At 41.6% G+C, this 14,521-nt stretch overlaps 1 protein-coding gene across 6 annotated transcripts in view; it reads right to left on the bottom strand.

Moving 5' to 3' along the window:
- Positions 1-14,521, bottom strand: part of itgb4 (integrin, beta 4) — a 161,602-nt gene that overhangs the window by 134,292 nt on the left and 12,789 nt on the right. For all 6 annotated transcript variants that reach the window (XM_059948938.1, XM_059948935.1, XM_059948936.1 and 3 more), the window contains exons 2-3: positions 4,406-4,472; positions 454-536 (exon numbers count right to left, since the gene is read on the bottom strand). In XM_059948938.1, the coding sequence (XP_059804921.1) occupies positions 454-536; positions 4,406-4,469 (147 nt within the window). In that variant the 5' untranslated portion in view covers positions 4,470-4,472. The remainder of the gene's footprint in view (positions 1-453; positions 537-4,405; positions 4,473-14,521) is intronic.

Genomic DNA, 14,521 nt, shown 5'->3' with positions numbered 1-14,521 from the left:
AGCCACCCTTCTCTTCTCGTTCACCTGAAACTAACCCTCTTTTGCTCTCCACAGATGCTGCCTGGCTGCCTTTAGCTTCATGGCGTCAGAGAAGTGGGATACAATATCCAACATTACTGCACATGCCTTGCTGCCCCTGTGAATGTATGACTCTACAAGGACCTGACAGCAGCTTTGTCCAACAGCTTCTGCTGTGACCCTTCAGGCTGAAAGAATCAGATGATTTGATTCTTCACGGTGACTTTGTCATCGATTCAATGTCACAGCCTGCTGTTTGCAAACCATCGCACTGCTACTAAGGGCAACAGGCATGTCTCATGTTCTTTTAAATGTCTTGATCAGAAACCTGGTTCAAAGCAGGTGTAACAACTCTTCAAAATCAATGTGACGTTCATGAATAGAACCAGGAGCCGGTTGTGGCTCCGGAATGGGTCTGGGATCTGGGGAACATACCTTGTCAGCACAGTACGAACAGTCCGCAGCCACTCTGATACATTCAGTGCAGGTTTTTGATCGACTGGCAGTGCAGTAATTGCCTGAAGAGAAAAGAGAGTCAGCTCAGGTCAGGAAAACCCAAGGCAGAGATATAGATCGAATCTGACCTCCCAGCTAAGGTATGTCCACCACATAGGCAGGGTTACAGAGTAGACTGACAAACTCTTTTTGCATCATCCCAACTCCTTCCCCATTCCCCTTCTGGTTCACCTCCCACCTGACCTGTACACACCTTCCTCCCTCTATCACTTCCCCTTCTCATCAGCCTCTCTCTTCATTGTCCCTGCTTTTGCTTGTCACCCCCTCCCTTCCAGTCACCACGCACCTCCCATCACTTCCTCTGTTCTCATATTCACCACCCCTCTCTCTGTTGCTTCCCGTCTCTGAGCCATGCCTTCTCCAGGATCAGCTCCTCCCACCTCGCAGTTACCACCCACAGCCGCAGGTGATGTAGGGTCCAGGAAATGAACTCCTCTGCAATGCCGATCTGCTTGGGGAGTTCCAACCTGCTTGAAGTAACGTAGCTGGAGATAGAATCAGGGCCTTTCAGATGGATTCAAGGATGCAGGATAGTGAGGATAGGAATAGAGTGAGGTGGAGGATTGGAGCAGGGGGCAGGGATTCAGATGTCTGGATCATTAGGACCTCTTTTGGGGCAGGAGTGACCTGTACAAAAACTTGAATCCAAGGGGGACCAATAAACTGGCAGGAAGGTTTGCTAAGGCGACTGGGGAGAGGTTAAACTAGAATTGCTGGGGAACTGAACTGAAGAGACTGGGGAAGAGGAGGTTGGCTCACAAATAGAGAAAGCTTGGAGACAGTGTGAGAGGAAGGATAGGCAGGTGATAGAGAAGGGATACTCTCAGACCGATAGTTTGAGATGTGTCTATTTTAATGCAAGAAGCACCATGAATAAAGTGGATAAGCTTAGAGCATGGATCAGTACCTGGAGCTATGATGTTGTGGCCATTACAGAGACGTGGATGGCTCAGGGGCAGGAATGGCTACTTAGAGTGCCAGGCTTTAGATGTTTCAGAAAGGACAGGGAGGGAGGCAAAAGAATTGGGGGCATGACACTGTTGATCAAAGATACTGTCACGGCCGCAGAAAAGGAGCAAGTCATGGAGGAATTGTCTACTGACTCTCTGTCGGTGGAAGTTAGAAACAGGAAGGGATCAATAACTCTACTGGGTGTTTTTTATAGACCACCCAATAGACACAGGCAGCAGACAGGGAGACAGATTCTGGAAAGGTGTAATAATAAGAGTTGTCATGGTGGGCAATTTAAATTTCCCTAATATTGTTGACATCTCCCTAGAGCAAGGGGTTTAGATGGGGTGGAGCTTGATAGGTGTGTTCAGGAAGGCTTCTTGACACAATATGTAGATAAGCCTACAAGAGGAGAGGCTGTACTTGATCTGGTATTGGGAAATGAGCCTAGTCAGGTGTCAGATCTCTCAGTGGGAGAGCATTTTGGAGACAGTGATCACAACTGTCTCTTTTACCATAGCATTGGAGAGGGGCAGGAACAGACAAGTTAAGAAAACATTTAATTAGAGTAAGGGGAAATACGAAGCTATCAGGCAGGAACTTGGAAGCATAAATTGGGAACAGATGTTCTCAGGGAAACGTAGGGCAGAAATGTGGCCAATGTTCAGGGGATATTTGTGTGGAGTTCTGCAAAGATACGTTCCAATCAGACAGGGAAAGGATGGTAGGGTACAGGAACCGTGGAGTACAAAAGCTGTTGTAAATCTAATCGTGAAGAAAAGAAGAGCTTACAAAAGGTTCAAAAAACTAGGTAATGTTAGAGATCTAGAAGATTATAAGGCTAACAGGAAGGAGCTTAAGAAGGAAATTAGGAGAGCCAGAAGGGGCCATGAGAAGGCCTTGGTCGGCAGAATTAAGGAAAACCCCAAGGCATTCTACAAGTATGTGAAGAGCAAGAGGATGAGACATGAAAGAATAGAACCTATCAAGTGTGACAGTGAGAAAACATGTATGGAACTGGAGGAGATAGCAGAGGTACTTTGCTTCAGTATTCACTATGGAAAAGGATCTTGTTGATTGTTGGAGCAGACTGAAAAGCTTGAGCATGTAGATATTAAGAAAGAGGATGTGCAAGAGGTTTTGGAAAGCATCAAGTTGGATAAGTCACCAGGACCGGACGAGATGTACCCCAGGCTACTGTGGGAGGCGAGGGAGGAGATTGCTGAGCCTCTGGCGATGATCTTTACATCAATGGGGACGGGAGAGGTTCCGGAGGATTGGAGGGTTGCTGATGTTGTTCCCTTATTCAAGAAAGGCAGTAGGGATAGCCCAGGAAATTATAGACCAGTGAGTCTTACCTCAGTGGTTGGTAAGTTGATGGAGAAGATCCTGAGAGGCAGGATTTATGAACATTTGGAGAGGCATAATATGATTAGGAATAGTCAGCATGGCTTTGTCAAGGGCAGGTCATGCCTTACGACCCTGAGTGAATTTTTTTTGAGGATGTGACTAAACACATTGATGAAGGTACAGCAGTAGATGTAGTGTATATGGATTTCAGCAAGGCATTTGATAAGGTACCCTATGCAAAACTTATTGAGAAAGTAAGGAGGCATGGGATCCAAGGGGACATTACTTTATGGATCCAGAACTGGCTTGCTCACAGAAGGCAGAGTGGTTGTTGACGGGTCACATTCTGCATGGAGGTCGGTGACCAGTGGAGTGCCTCAGAGATCTGTTCTAGGACCCCTACTCTTTGTAATTTTTATAATTGACCTGGGTGAAGAAGTGGGGGGATGGGTTAGTAAATTTGCTGACGACTCAAAGGTTGGGGACATTGTGGATAGTGTGGAGGGCTGTCAGAGGTTATAGCGGGATATCGATAAGATGCAAATCTGGACTGAGTGGTGGCAGATGGAGTTCAACCCAGATAAATGTGAAGTGATTCATTTTGGTAGGTCAAATACGATGGCAGAATATAGTACAAATGGTAAAACTCTTGGTAGTGTGGAGGATCAGAGGGATCTTGGGGTCCGAGTCCACAGGACGTTCAAAGCAGCTGTGCAGGTTGACTCTGTGGTTAAGAAGGCGTACGGTGTATTGGCCTTCATCAATCGTGGAATTGAACTTAGGAGCCAAGAGGTAATGTTGCAGCTATATAGGACCCAGATTAGACCCTACTTGGAGTACTGTGCTCAGTTCTGGTCACCACAGAAAGGGTGCAGAGGAGATTTACAAGGATGTTGCCTGGATTGGGGAGCATGCCTTATGAGAATAGGTTGAGTGAACTCGGCCTTTTCTCCTTGGAGTGATGGAGGATGAGAGGTGACTTGATAGAGGTGTATAAGATGATGAGAGGCATTGATCATGTGGATAGTCAGAGGCTTTTTCCCAGGGCTGAAATGGTTGCCACAAAAGGACACAGGTTTAAGGTGCTGGGGAGTAGGTACAGAGGAGATGTCAGGGGTAAGTTTTTTTACACACAGAGTGGTGAGTGCGTGGAATGGGCTGCCGGTGACGGCGGTGGAGGTAGATATGACAGGGTCTTTTAGGAGACTCCTGGATAGGTATATGTGGAGCTTAGGAAAATAGAGGGCTATGGGTAACCCTAGGTAATGTCTAAGGTAAGGACATGTTCGGCGCAGCTTTGTGGGCCAAAGGGCTTGTATTGTGCTGTAGATTTTCTACGTTTCTATGCAGTCGGAAAGAAGCAGTTGCTGAACGTTGAGGTGTGGGTCTTCAGGTTCCTGTAGCTCCTATCTGTTGGCAATGAGAAAAGGAAATAACCTGGATGGTGGGGGAGACCGCCAGACTGGGCGTGCCTGGGCCAGAGCTCATAACAGGCAAGTTGTAGCTCACCAAAGAACTCTGCACTGGAACAATGCCAGGACTGGGAAATCACAGTTACTCAGTCTCTTACCCTGACAGCCCGTTGCACACAGAGCGACAATCAGAAATGAGAACCACATCTTCCACAGCTCCATTTCCTGTAAAACAACAAAGAGTTAATGCTGGGACAGTTGCTCAATAAATAAGAGCTCAGTCTATCATTTTGTATTTTAATAATGAAATAAAAGTTTAGCAACAGGAAATAATCCCTTTGCCCAACAGACTTATGAACTTCCAAAGACAAGACTGTCTACTTTATCACCCAATACATGCATCCTTCTCTCCCCAGGACCACATTCGCCTTCACCCTGTCCTGTGTGCCCCGCTCACTGCACAGGTAGTTGCTCAGAAACATCCTACAAGTCTTGCATATGGACCATTTTGATCCAGTGCCCTTCACAGACATCTGAGATCAACCTGAACAGGCCAGGCAGCTGGGTGGCCCCTTAATGAAATTTCCTTGAGGCAGACAAGGTATTAGTCAGGAAGTCTAATACACAACAGCTAATTCAAAGTCAGTTACTGTATAAACCAAAAGAAAAAATGAGAGGGAAATAGAGTTCAGAGATAAGGAAGCGAATGAGAGGGAAAAGAAAATAGATTAAAATGTTTCTCACCCCGAGAATGGTTGCAAACCAGAGCATAATGGTGGTGGAGGCAGTATGCTTAAGTATTTAGCTCATCAAAGACCAAGGACTGGTAAATGGGATTAATGTGGAGCGGGTTTGATGTTTGGTAAAAGTAAGGGGGGCTAAAATTCCTGTTCCTGTGCTGTGTGACAACAACACAATATGAAACCTCTAACAAACTGGTTGGGTTGCCGATCTTGGTATTTACTGGCAAACGTTTCATCACCACACAAGGAGACATGCTCAGCACATTGTTGATTGCAGTGTGCTCTGCAGAAGCATGGCCTTTATATACTCTACAGTCAGCTGACCGGATGTCATTTCAGCAGCTCAAAGGAAAGCCCACCGTGATTGCTTGTTGGGTGAACTTTCTGCAGTATGGTATGGAACTTTGCCCACATTCCATCATAAATGGGATCGAGGTCAACATGTTTGTTTATAGAGCTGTTTGTGGAAACCTATGCCTCTAGGAATTCACCTGTTTGCTTGTGCCACGACTTTCACTGATGCCCAGTTGAATTTCTGTCCCCTCCATCTTCATGGGTAGAGACCAGGGAGAGCTGATCATGTCACTTTACAGCCAGTTTATGTTCATGGATCCTCGTTGATAATTTTGTCCCAGTTCGGCCAACGTAATATTTGCTATGATCTTCATATTGGATTGTGTTGGCTACATTGGTCTTGTCCAATAGATTGCTCGTACTTCAGTACTTTGCAGACCAAAAGAACCATGGTGATGAAATGTTTTGCAAATAAATTGCTGAGACCAGACACTAATCTGCTAAATTATTTCCAACACAAAGCCTTTTCACCGTGTACGTGTGTGTTGTCATCTTTACACTCTAATGAGTCAGCTTTACATCATGTGGAGATCTGCTGCAGTCCCACTGGTGACGCTGCGCCCCAGTGCTACACCCAGGAAGAGCTCCAGGACTTGGACCAACTGGGAAGTATATAGAAGTTGTCATAGAAGTTGCAGTCACAGAACACGGCGTGGATACAGGCTCTTCAACCCAGTGAGTCCATGCCAGCCCTAGTGCCTACGCAGCTAGTCACATGGAAGTAAGACCCAGCCACTTCCTCTGCTTGTTCATTCCATCAGCTCCACATCCTCTGCATGAAAAAGCGAGTAACAGCTGTACATATTGAGGGTGGTACAAAGAGGAGCAGCTATACTCAGCGGTGATGGGAAGGATGACTGAGACAGCATGCAAGTTATGTAGGCTGCTACATTTGAGATGAGTTGGAGTTGCATTCATCCAGCAAGTAGAGTACACTCCGTTTCACCAGAGTGAGGGCCCGTAGATGGTGGGAGTCTCCAGCCCCAGCTGCGTTGCAGATACTGTTTTATGTGACTGGTGACGATGGTGATGGTCACAACTCATGGGTGGCAATGCCACTGAAGGCCAAGAGTCCGTGGTTAGATTCTCCTGGTGAAGATAGGCAATGCCTGGTGCTTCCTTTTTTGGCTCACAGACTACCTGCCCATTCCTGAACGTCACCCAGTCCTTACTGCACGCAGGCATGGCTGCTTCACTGGCTGAGAGTCTGTGAGGAGACTTGAATGTTCACAATCATCAGCAAACATGGTTGGACCCAGGCACTGCCCCGAGGAACTCCAGCCATGAGGCAGAGTGAGTTGTGTCGCACTAAGCAGAATTAAGCAGTCTGGGTCTGTACTCTAACAAATACAGAAGAAAGCGGCAATGTCTTTGAAACGTTGCAAAATTCTGAGAGCTTGACAAGGTATCTGGAACCACTAAATTATGAGCTGACCACCTGTGACAGACAGGAGAAGAAATTACTTCTTCCATTTTAGGAATTCTCTACCACAGCACTGCAGCAGCCCAGCTGCTGATGATATTCTAGGAATCGATTGGTAATTATGTTCAGGTGTACGTGGTCAGTGAAGGAAGGTGGCACTGAGGTAAAAGATCAGCATGATCGTGACAGGAAGACAGAACCCGAGCAGGAGGTGGGTTAGCATTACCTAATTTCAGATTTTATTATTGGGCAGTTAATATTAGATATTTGTTATGTTGGTTGAAAGACTGGGATGGATCTTTTAGCCCTCATTGGGTGAGTTTGGAAATTAAATCGGTACCAGGTTATACTTTTGGTTCTATTTTAGGGACTTCTCTCCCTTTTGCTCTTTCTAAATTGCCAAAACGAATTGACAACCCGTTAGTTAAACATACTTTACGTATTTGGTTTCAATTTCGGAAATTTTTCGGGTTGACTCAGTTCGTTTTAAATATTCCTATTGTATCCAGTTGTTTTTTCCACCCTTCAATTATCGATCAAGCTTATTCGGCTTGGAAAACTAAGGGATTACTAAGATTTTCTGATTTATTTTTGGACAATTGTTTTATGTCTTTTGAACAATTTAATTTGCCTAGATTTCATTTTTTTTAGATATTTACAGATTAGGCATTTTTTTTAAGTACTGTACTTCCTACGTTTCCAAATATTGTGTCTTCAGATATTTTGGAGAATTTGTTTGAATTAAACCCTTTTCAAAAAGGGCTTATATCAAAACTTTATAATATAATTATGAAGATACGTTCAGAGCCCCTTTATAAGACAAAAAGGGGTTGGGAAAGAGAGCTTAATCTTATTATTCCTATTGAGACTTGGGATAGAATTCTTCAATTAGTTAATACATCATCTATATGTGCCAAACATTCATTAATACAATTTAAGGTCGTACATAGGGCCCATATGTCCAAGGATAAATTAGCTCATTTTTATTCTTATATAAATCCTATTTGTGATAGATGTCAATCTGAAACAGCGTCTTTAACTCATATGTTTTGGTCATGTCCGCTTTTGAAAAAATATTGGAAAGATATTTTTGATATTATCTCTGCGGTATTGAACATCGATTTACAACCTCATCCTATTACCGCAATTTTTGGTTTACCAATGATGGACTTACTTCATTTACCTTCTTTCGCCTGTCGAATGATTGCATTTCTCACCCTGATGGCTAGAAGATCTATTTTGCTGAATTGGAAGGAAATTAATCCTCCTACCGTATTTCATTGGTTTTCTCAAACTATGTTATGTTTAAATTTAGAAAAAATTAGAAGTGGTGTACTTGATACTTCTATTAAATTTGAAAAGATATGGAGACCATTTATTCAATATTTTCATAAGATGTAATATGACCCTGTTCCAAACCTATTTGTTTTTCCAGCTTTAATCTTATTTATGTTGAGAGGATCGGAGATGACGACACTGATGATTATGTATTCTTGTGAGATATTATAAACAGCCTTTTTTTTCTTTTTCTAGTTTTTCTTTTTCTTTTTCTGCTTTTTTTCTTCTTTATTAGCTTTTAGATTAGTAGTTTAGTTATTTTTGCATATCATTTTTTTTCTTTTCTTTTTTCTGTTTTTTTTAATATTATATATTATGAAATATCTAGATTTACCTTGTTCATATATATACTGCATTGTTCATGTTTTGGGAATACTCATTTATACTGTAATCATTGCTTACGTATTCTTTCATGTGCAATGGGAATGTGTATATTTGTAATCCCTTTATTAATACATCAATTGTATTTTGTTCATATTATTAAAAATAATAAAAAGATTGGAAAAGAAAAAGAACTCAAGCAGGAAACAGCCACGTGGTCGCACCATCTGTTCCAGTCACATCGACCTTGTACATTTTCAGGCAAATTAGCCACTCCTCTACTTTCACTGTTCTTACTGATACAGCCAGCAAGTGCCACATACCAGTCAGAGAAGTTGAAAGGCTGAGGGTGAGGCATCGTGACATGGGGCAACCTGAATCTCCCAGCTCAGAGCCACAACCTCCTCTCTCTGACCACTGCCAACAAGCAGGGCCAACCACCTGGAACTGACGGCACGGACAACCCCCTCCATACTGTTTCATCCACATTTAAGCAGATGGAAAGGTTCAGAGAGATACAGGCCAAACACGGGCATTTGAGATTAGTTTCTATGGGCATCTTAGAGCAGGTTGGCTAAAGAACCTGATTTCCTTCTCAGACACTAACCTTGAGATGAGTTCTCCAAGGTACAAAGATTAAGTCCTGATGTGTCTGCCTGGAAGCATATTCTGGTGTCTAGCAATTCCCACATGGAATCACAACAATCTATTTCCTCTGTATCCCTTATAAACCTGAATTTAGATATTCAATTATTCAGGTTTACAAGCATCAATTTCCACTGGAACTAAGACTTGATCTACCATAAAGTGATTGTACCCAAGTATCTGCAAGTATGTAAGCACCTCCATCTATTCTCTCTGCTATACTCAATTTCAAATTACTAATACACAGTACAAGTCAACTAACAGCTATTCTCTTTTTGAAGTTTTCTCACTACCAAGTAAACAAACGTTCAGTATCAGTCGATAATCTTACATGACAACCACTCCGTTTCATTGCGCCTATATTCTAACCTAAACCATGACAAGTGGATCAGATCAGCAGGCACCCATCCCCGGGGTATGCAAAACATTATTCTGAACACAGCGGTTCACAATGATACTGACTGTGCTGTTGACTGCACAGAGATCTTGCTCTTGCTGGGGGCAGTTACGAAAAGTCCACTGATTACATGGTGACTACAATCCAGGACTGTGGGCTCCAACTCTGTGACAAAGGACTGGCCTGTGTCTGATGCCCGTCATCCTGGTGGAGGCTGCTGAGAGTGCCCCTCACCTCACTGAGCAGCCTGCCTGCTGCATTCTCTGCGAAGTGGTGACAAAGTATACAAGGCTTGTTATTGCACTTCCCCAATGACTCCACTCAGACAAATGCCACACTTGATAAATCCTGGCCATGAACCCAGCAACATGAAATCAGTCTCAACATCAGTAGGTGGCAAATATGTCAAAACCCCAAGCACCTGGGGCTGTGTATTCATCCCAGCCACTGCTTGTTTTTAGAACCAAACATGGAACGTGTGTGCAAAACTCAGACCTTTTGCACTGGGAGGCCCTGCCTGCCCTCCTTTGCCAATTCCATCAAATTATTTCGGAGAGCTGAAAAGTGCCCTATCCAAGAAATGTCAAAGTTCCAAGTAATTTCCTTATGTATATGTTGCCCTTTCTGACATTTACAAGAGACAAAGAAATATAATAGAATTTTATGAAAAGTTATATGTACACAGGCAAAGTCTGACAGACACCAATGTGCAAGTCAAAAATAACACTGAGAAGATAAGTTGTAAAGAGTCCTTGAAAGTGAGTCTGTAGATTAGTGAAACAGATTAGTTAAATGCCACAGTACTGTCAGACTGTTGACCCATTTCTCGCATTATAAAAGTGACCACATTTCCTGGAATCTAAAGGACTGTGACCTCTCAGGTTTGTCACTGGCTCTTTACATATAGAAACATAGAAAACCTACAGCATAATACAGGCCCTTCGGCCCACAAAGTTGTGCCTAACATGTCCTTACCTTAGAAATTACCGGGGGACTTCCGGTAAGATGGCGATTGTTTAGCTGCTCCAAACTTTTGCTCCATCATTCTCCCTATCTTTGCACTATATGTCTCCATTCTTAAACCTTAGTTAGGTATTTTATTAGGTCTCTTTTACCTGCCTGCAAACACATCTATCTTATAATGTCTACCAAAAAAGTACTAAAACTGGGAAAAAGAAAACTACGGCTTTGCCGACTGATATTCTCGCTGCTTTGGAACAGCATCAAGAAGATACTTTAAAGGAATTTAGAACTTCTTTCAACCAGCTGAATGTCAAATTGGATCGGATCAACGCTAGAGTGGACGAACATGCTGAACATTTATCTCGCATGGACTCGACTTCTGAAGATTTACACAGTGTTCAATACCTTGAAACTTTCTGCTCCAGTCTAGAGGAGAAGAATTGTAACCTTTTTTCCAAAATGGTGGATCTTGAAAACCGGAGCAGACGTAGCAATCTACGAATTCTTGGTTTGCCAGAGGCCACCGAACAGGGTTCTCTCGTGAAATTTTTTTCCCGATTTCCTCTGTGAGATTTTTGGGAAAGAATTTCTTCCGAATCCACCTGAGCTTGAAAGGGCACACAGGATCTACGTTCCCCGCACAATTCTGGGTTCCTGTCCACGGCCGGTAAATTTGTGCTTTCATCAATACCAGGTGAAAAACCGTTTGATTATGGAGGCACACCGCAGAGGTACTTTTGCTTTTCAAAATACGGTCATTCATTTTGTGGAGGATTTTGCCCCCCAGGTTCTGAAGATGCGTGCTGAGTTTAAAGGTGTAATGAAAGTGCTTTTTGATCGTGGACTTAGACCCTCCCTTCGAAATCCAGCCGACTTCCGAATTATGCTTACTACTGGAGAATAAAAGTGGTTTAAGTCCATGAAGGAGGCTGAGGCATTTGTTGGAAGTCTTCCGGCCACCTCGTCTTCTTCAGAACCGGCCTGACCTTCTAAAATGGTTGATAAGTACTCTCCTCGAATCTATAATTTCCCCCTTTTCTCCCTCCCTTTTTTTTTCTTTTAATCTTCTATAATTTTTTGCGGGTAGGTTAGTTTTGGTTTTCTTCTGATTTTCTTTGTATTAAGTTTTATACTTCTGCTGAAGTCGTTCCTATTTGTAATTATGTTTTCTAGTGCATAAACTAGTTACCATTTGCTATAGTATTTATACGGAACTGTTGTTAATGACACAGAACTGGAAGTCATATTTGGGTTAATTTTTTTGGTGGAGATAGCTGCATTTTTTGGTAGCCATCTAGTTTTGGGTTGCGAGGGTGGGGTGGATTCTCCAGTTCTAACACCATTCACTGTTTCTTTTGCTTTCTTTTGTTACTCAGGACATGCTTATGTTTTGATTCTACGAATCTATGTTTACATTTTTGCTCCCAGACTGTTATTGTACTGCTTGACTTTTTATATGCCTGCTGCCTTCTATGCACTAACAATTGATAATGGCTAGTACACTTAAATTTGTGAGCTGGAATGTAAAGGAATTGAATCATCCTGTTAAAAGAAGGAAGATCTCACATATAAAACAACTCAAAGCTGACATTGCTTTCCTTCAAGAAACTCATATTTGTTGTTTTGATAACTCCCGGCTTCTGTCAAAGTGGGTGAGTCAGCATTTTCATTCATCCTTCGCCACCAAAGCTGGGTGGGGTGGGGGGGGGTCTCCATCCTTATTAACTCAAATATTCCTTTTGAACTCGATAATAAGATAGCTGATACAAATGGCTGTTTTATTATTGTTTCTGGTAAACTATATAATACTAAAGTTGTACTAGCAAACCTGTATGCCCCCAATTTTGATGTTAATTTTTTTGAACGTTTTTTTTCCTCACTACCAGACTTAAACTCATACTCTCTTATACTGGGTGGTGACTTCAATTGCTGGTTAGATCCTAATCTGGATCGATTGTCCTCTGTTACTAGATCACCTACTAAATCTGCCTTAGCTATCCAATCGTTTCTCTCTAATTATGGTATCTCTGATAGATGGCATTTCCTTCATCCTACTGAGAGATTATTCTTTTTTTTCCACATGTTCACCATACCTTTACTAGAATTGACTACTTCTTACTCAATAACCAACTCATTCCATTTGTCTATTCTTGTGATTATCAGAGTATACTGATTTCTAACCATGCCCCAATTACTCTGTCTTTAAACTTTCCTGGTCTCCCTCAGAGGAATAAACACTGGCGGTTTGATTCGACTTTATTATCGGATGATGATTTTCTAAAATTTATTAAGGATCAGGTAACCTTTTATTTTAACACCAATACATCACCTGAAGTGTCATCCCAGATTGTCTGGGATGCCATGAAAGCATATTTGAGGGGTCAAATAATCTCCTATACAGCAAATCTTAATAGAAAGTCCTGTGCAGATCAATTAGACCTCATTAATCAGATTAAAGAATTGGATCAACTGTATGCTCAAACTAAGAATCCTGAACTATAGAAGAAGCGTGTAAACTTCAAACTAAATTTAATCTTCTGTCTACTCAACCTGTCGAACGCCAACTTCTAGAAAGTAAGAGTCGCTTTTATATTCATGGTGACAAATCTGGTAAATTTCTAGCCAATCAGCTGAGACATTCCAAAGCCAAACAACATATTACAAAGATTCGGAAGGAGAACGGAGACTTTACATTGGATCATTTAGAAATAAATGACGCATTTAAAAATTTCTATTCTCGACTTTATTCCTCTGAATCTTTGAATGACAATATCTTTGTTGATAATTTTTTAAATAATCTGAATATTCCTTCGCTTTCATCTGATTTTAAAGCCAAACTTAATGCGCCTATATCATCAGAAGAAATATCTTTTGCAATTTCTGCATTGTCCTCAGGGACATCTCCTGGACCTGATGGGTTTCCCGTAGAATTTTATAAATCATTCTCTTCACTTCTTTCTCCTCAGTTACTCTCAGTATTATCTGACTCATTTAATTACGGCAAATTGCCACCCTCTTTTAATGAGGCATCTATTATTCTTTTATTAGAAAAGGGTAAAGACCCAACAGAGTGTTCCTCATATAGGCCGATTTCTTTGCTTAATGTTGATGTTAAAATCTTGGCTAAAGTTTTGGCTTATAGATTAGAAACTGTTATCCCTCTATTATTTCTGATGACCAAACTGGTTTTATTAAAAACCGTCTTCCTTTTTTTAACATTCGGCGTTTATTTAACATTTTATATTCACCTCCAACTGGGATTCCTGAATGTGTTATTTCCCTCGATGCGGAGAAAGCATTTGATCGTATAGAGTGGAACTACCTTTTTGCAGTTTTAGAAAAATTTGACTTCAGTCAAAGTTTTATCTCTTGGATCAAATTGCTGTATTTGTGTCCTACTGCCTCTGTTTTAACTAATTTTCAGAAATCCCAGTTATTTAACCTCAAACGTGGCACCCGTCAGGGATGCCCTTTAAGTCCCTTTCTCTTTGATTTGGCTACAGAACCTTTGGCAACAGCATTTCAAAATTGTCCTGAATTGACCAGGATTTGGAGAGGGGGTGTTGAGCATAAAGTTTCTCTTTATGCTGATGACTTATTACTTTTTCTTTCAAATCCGTCTACATCCTTACCTCCAATGTTTTCACTTCTTGACCAGTTTAGCCAGATCTCTGGCTATAAACTTAATTTACATAAGAGCGAACTTTTCCCAATTAATAAAGAAGCACAAGAATTAGCATTTCGTGATCTCCCTTTTAAAGTAGTTCATAATCAATTTAGTTATCTTGGGATTACAGTCTCAAGGAAGTTTAAAGATCTCTTTCGTGAAAATTTTGCCAATCTTTCATATACTATAAAACAGAGTCGGTTACAATGGTCACCTCTATCTATGTCTTTGGTAGGTTGTATTAATGTTGTTAAAATGTATGTTCTCCCTAAACTTTTATATTTATTTCAATCAATCCCAATTTTTATTCCTAAATCTTTTTTTGATTCCTTAGACTCTATTATTTTGTCATATCTGTGGAAGAATAAGTGCTCTAGAATTAATAGAATTTATCTCCAAAAACCTAAAAAAGAGGGTGGCATG

Source organism: Hypanus sabinus, chromosome 23, assembly GCF_030144855.1.
Source record: "Hypanus sabinus isolate sHypSab1 chromosome 23, sHypSab1.hap1, whole genome shotgun sequence".
Taxonomy (NCBI): domain Eukaryota; kingdom Metazoa; phylum Chordata; class Chondrichthyes; order Myliobatiformes; family Dasyatidae; genus Hypanus; species Hypanus sabinus.
This window is presented reverse-complemented; position numbering and strand designations above follow the sequence as displayed.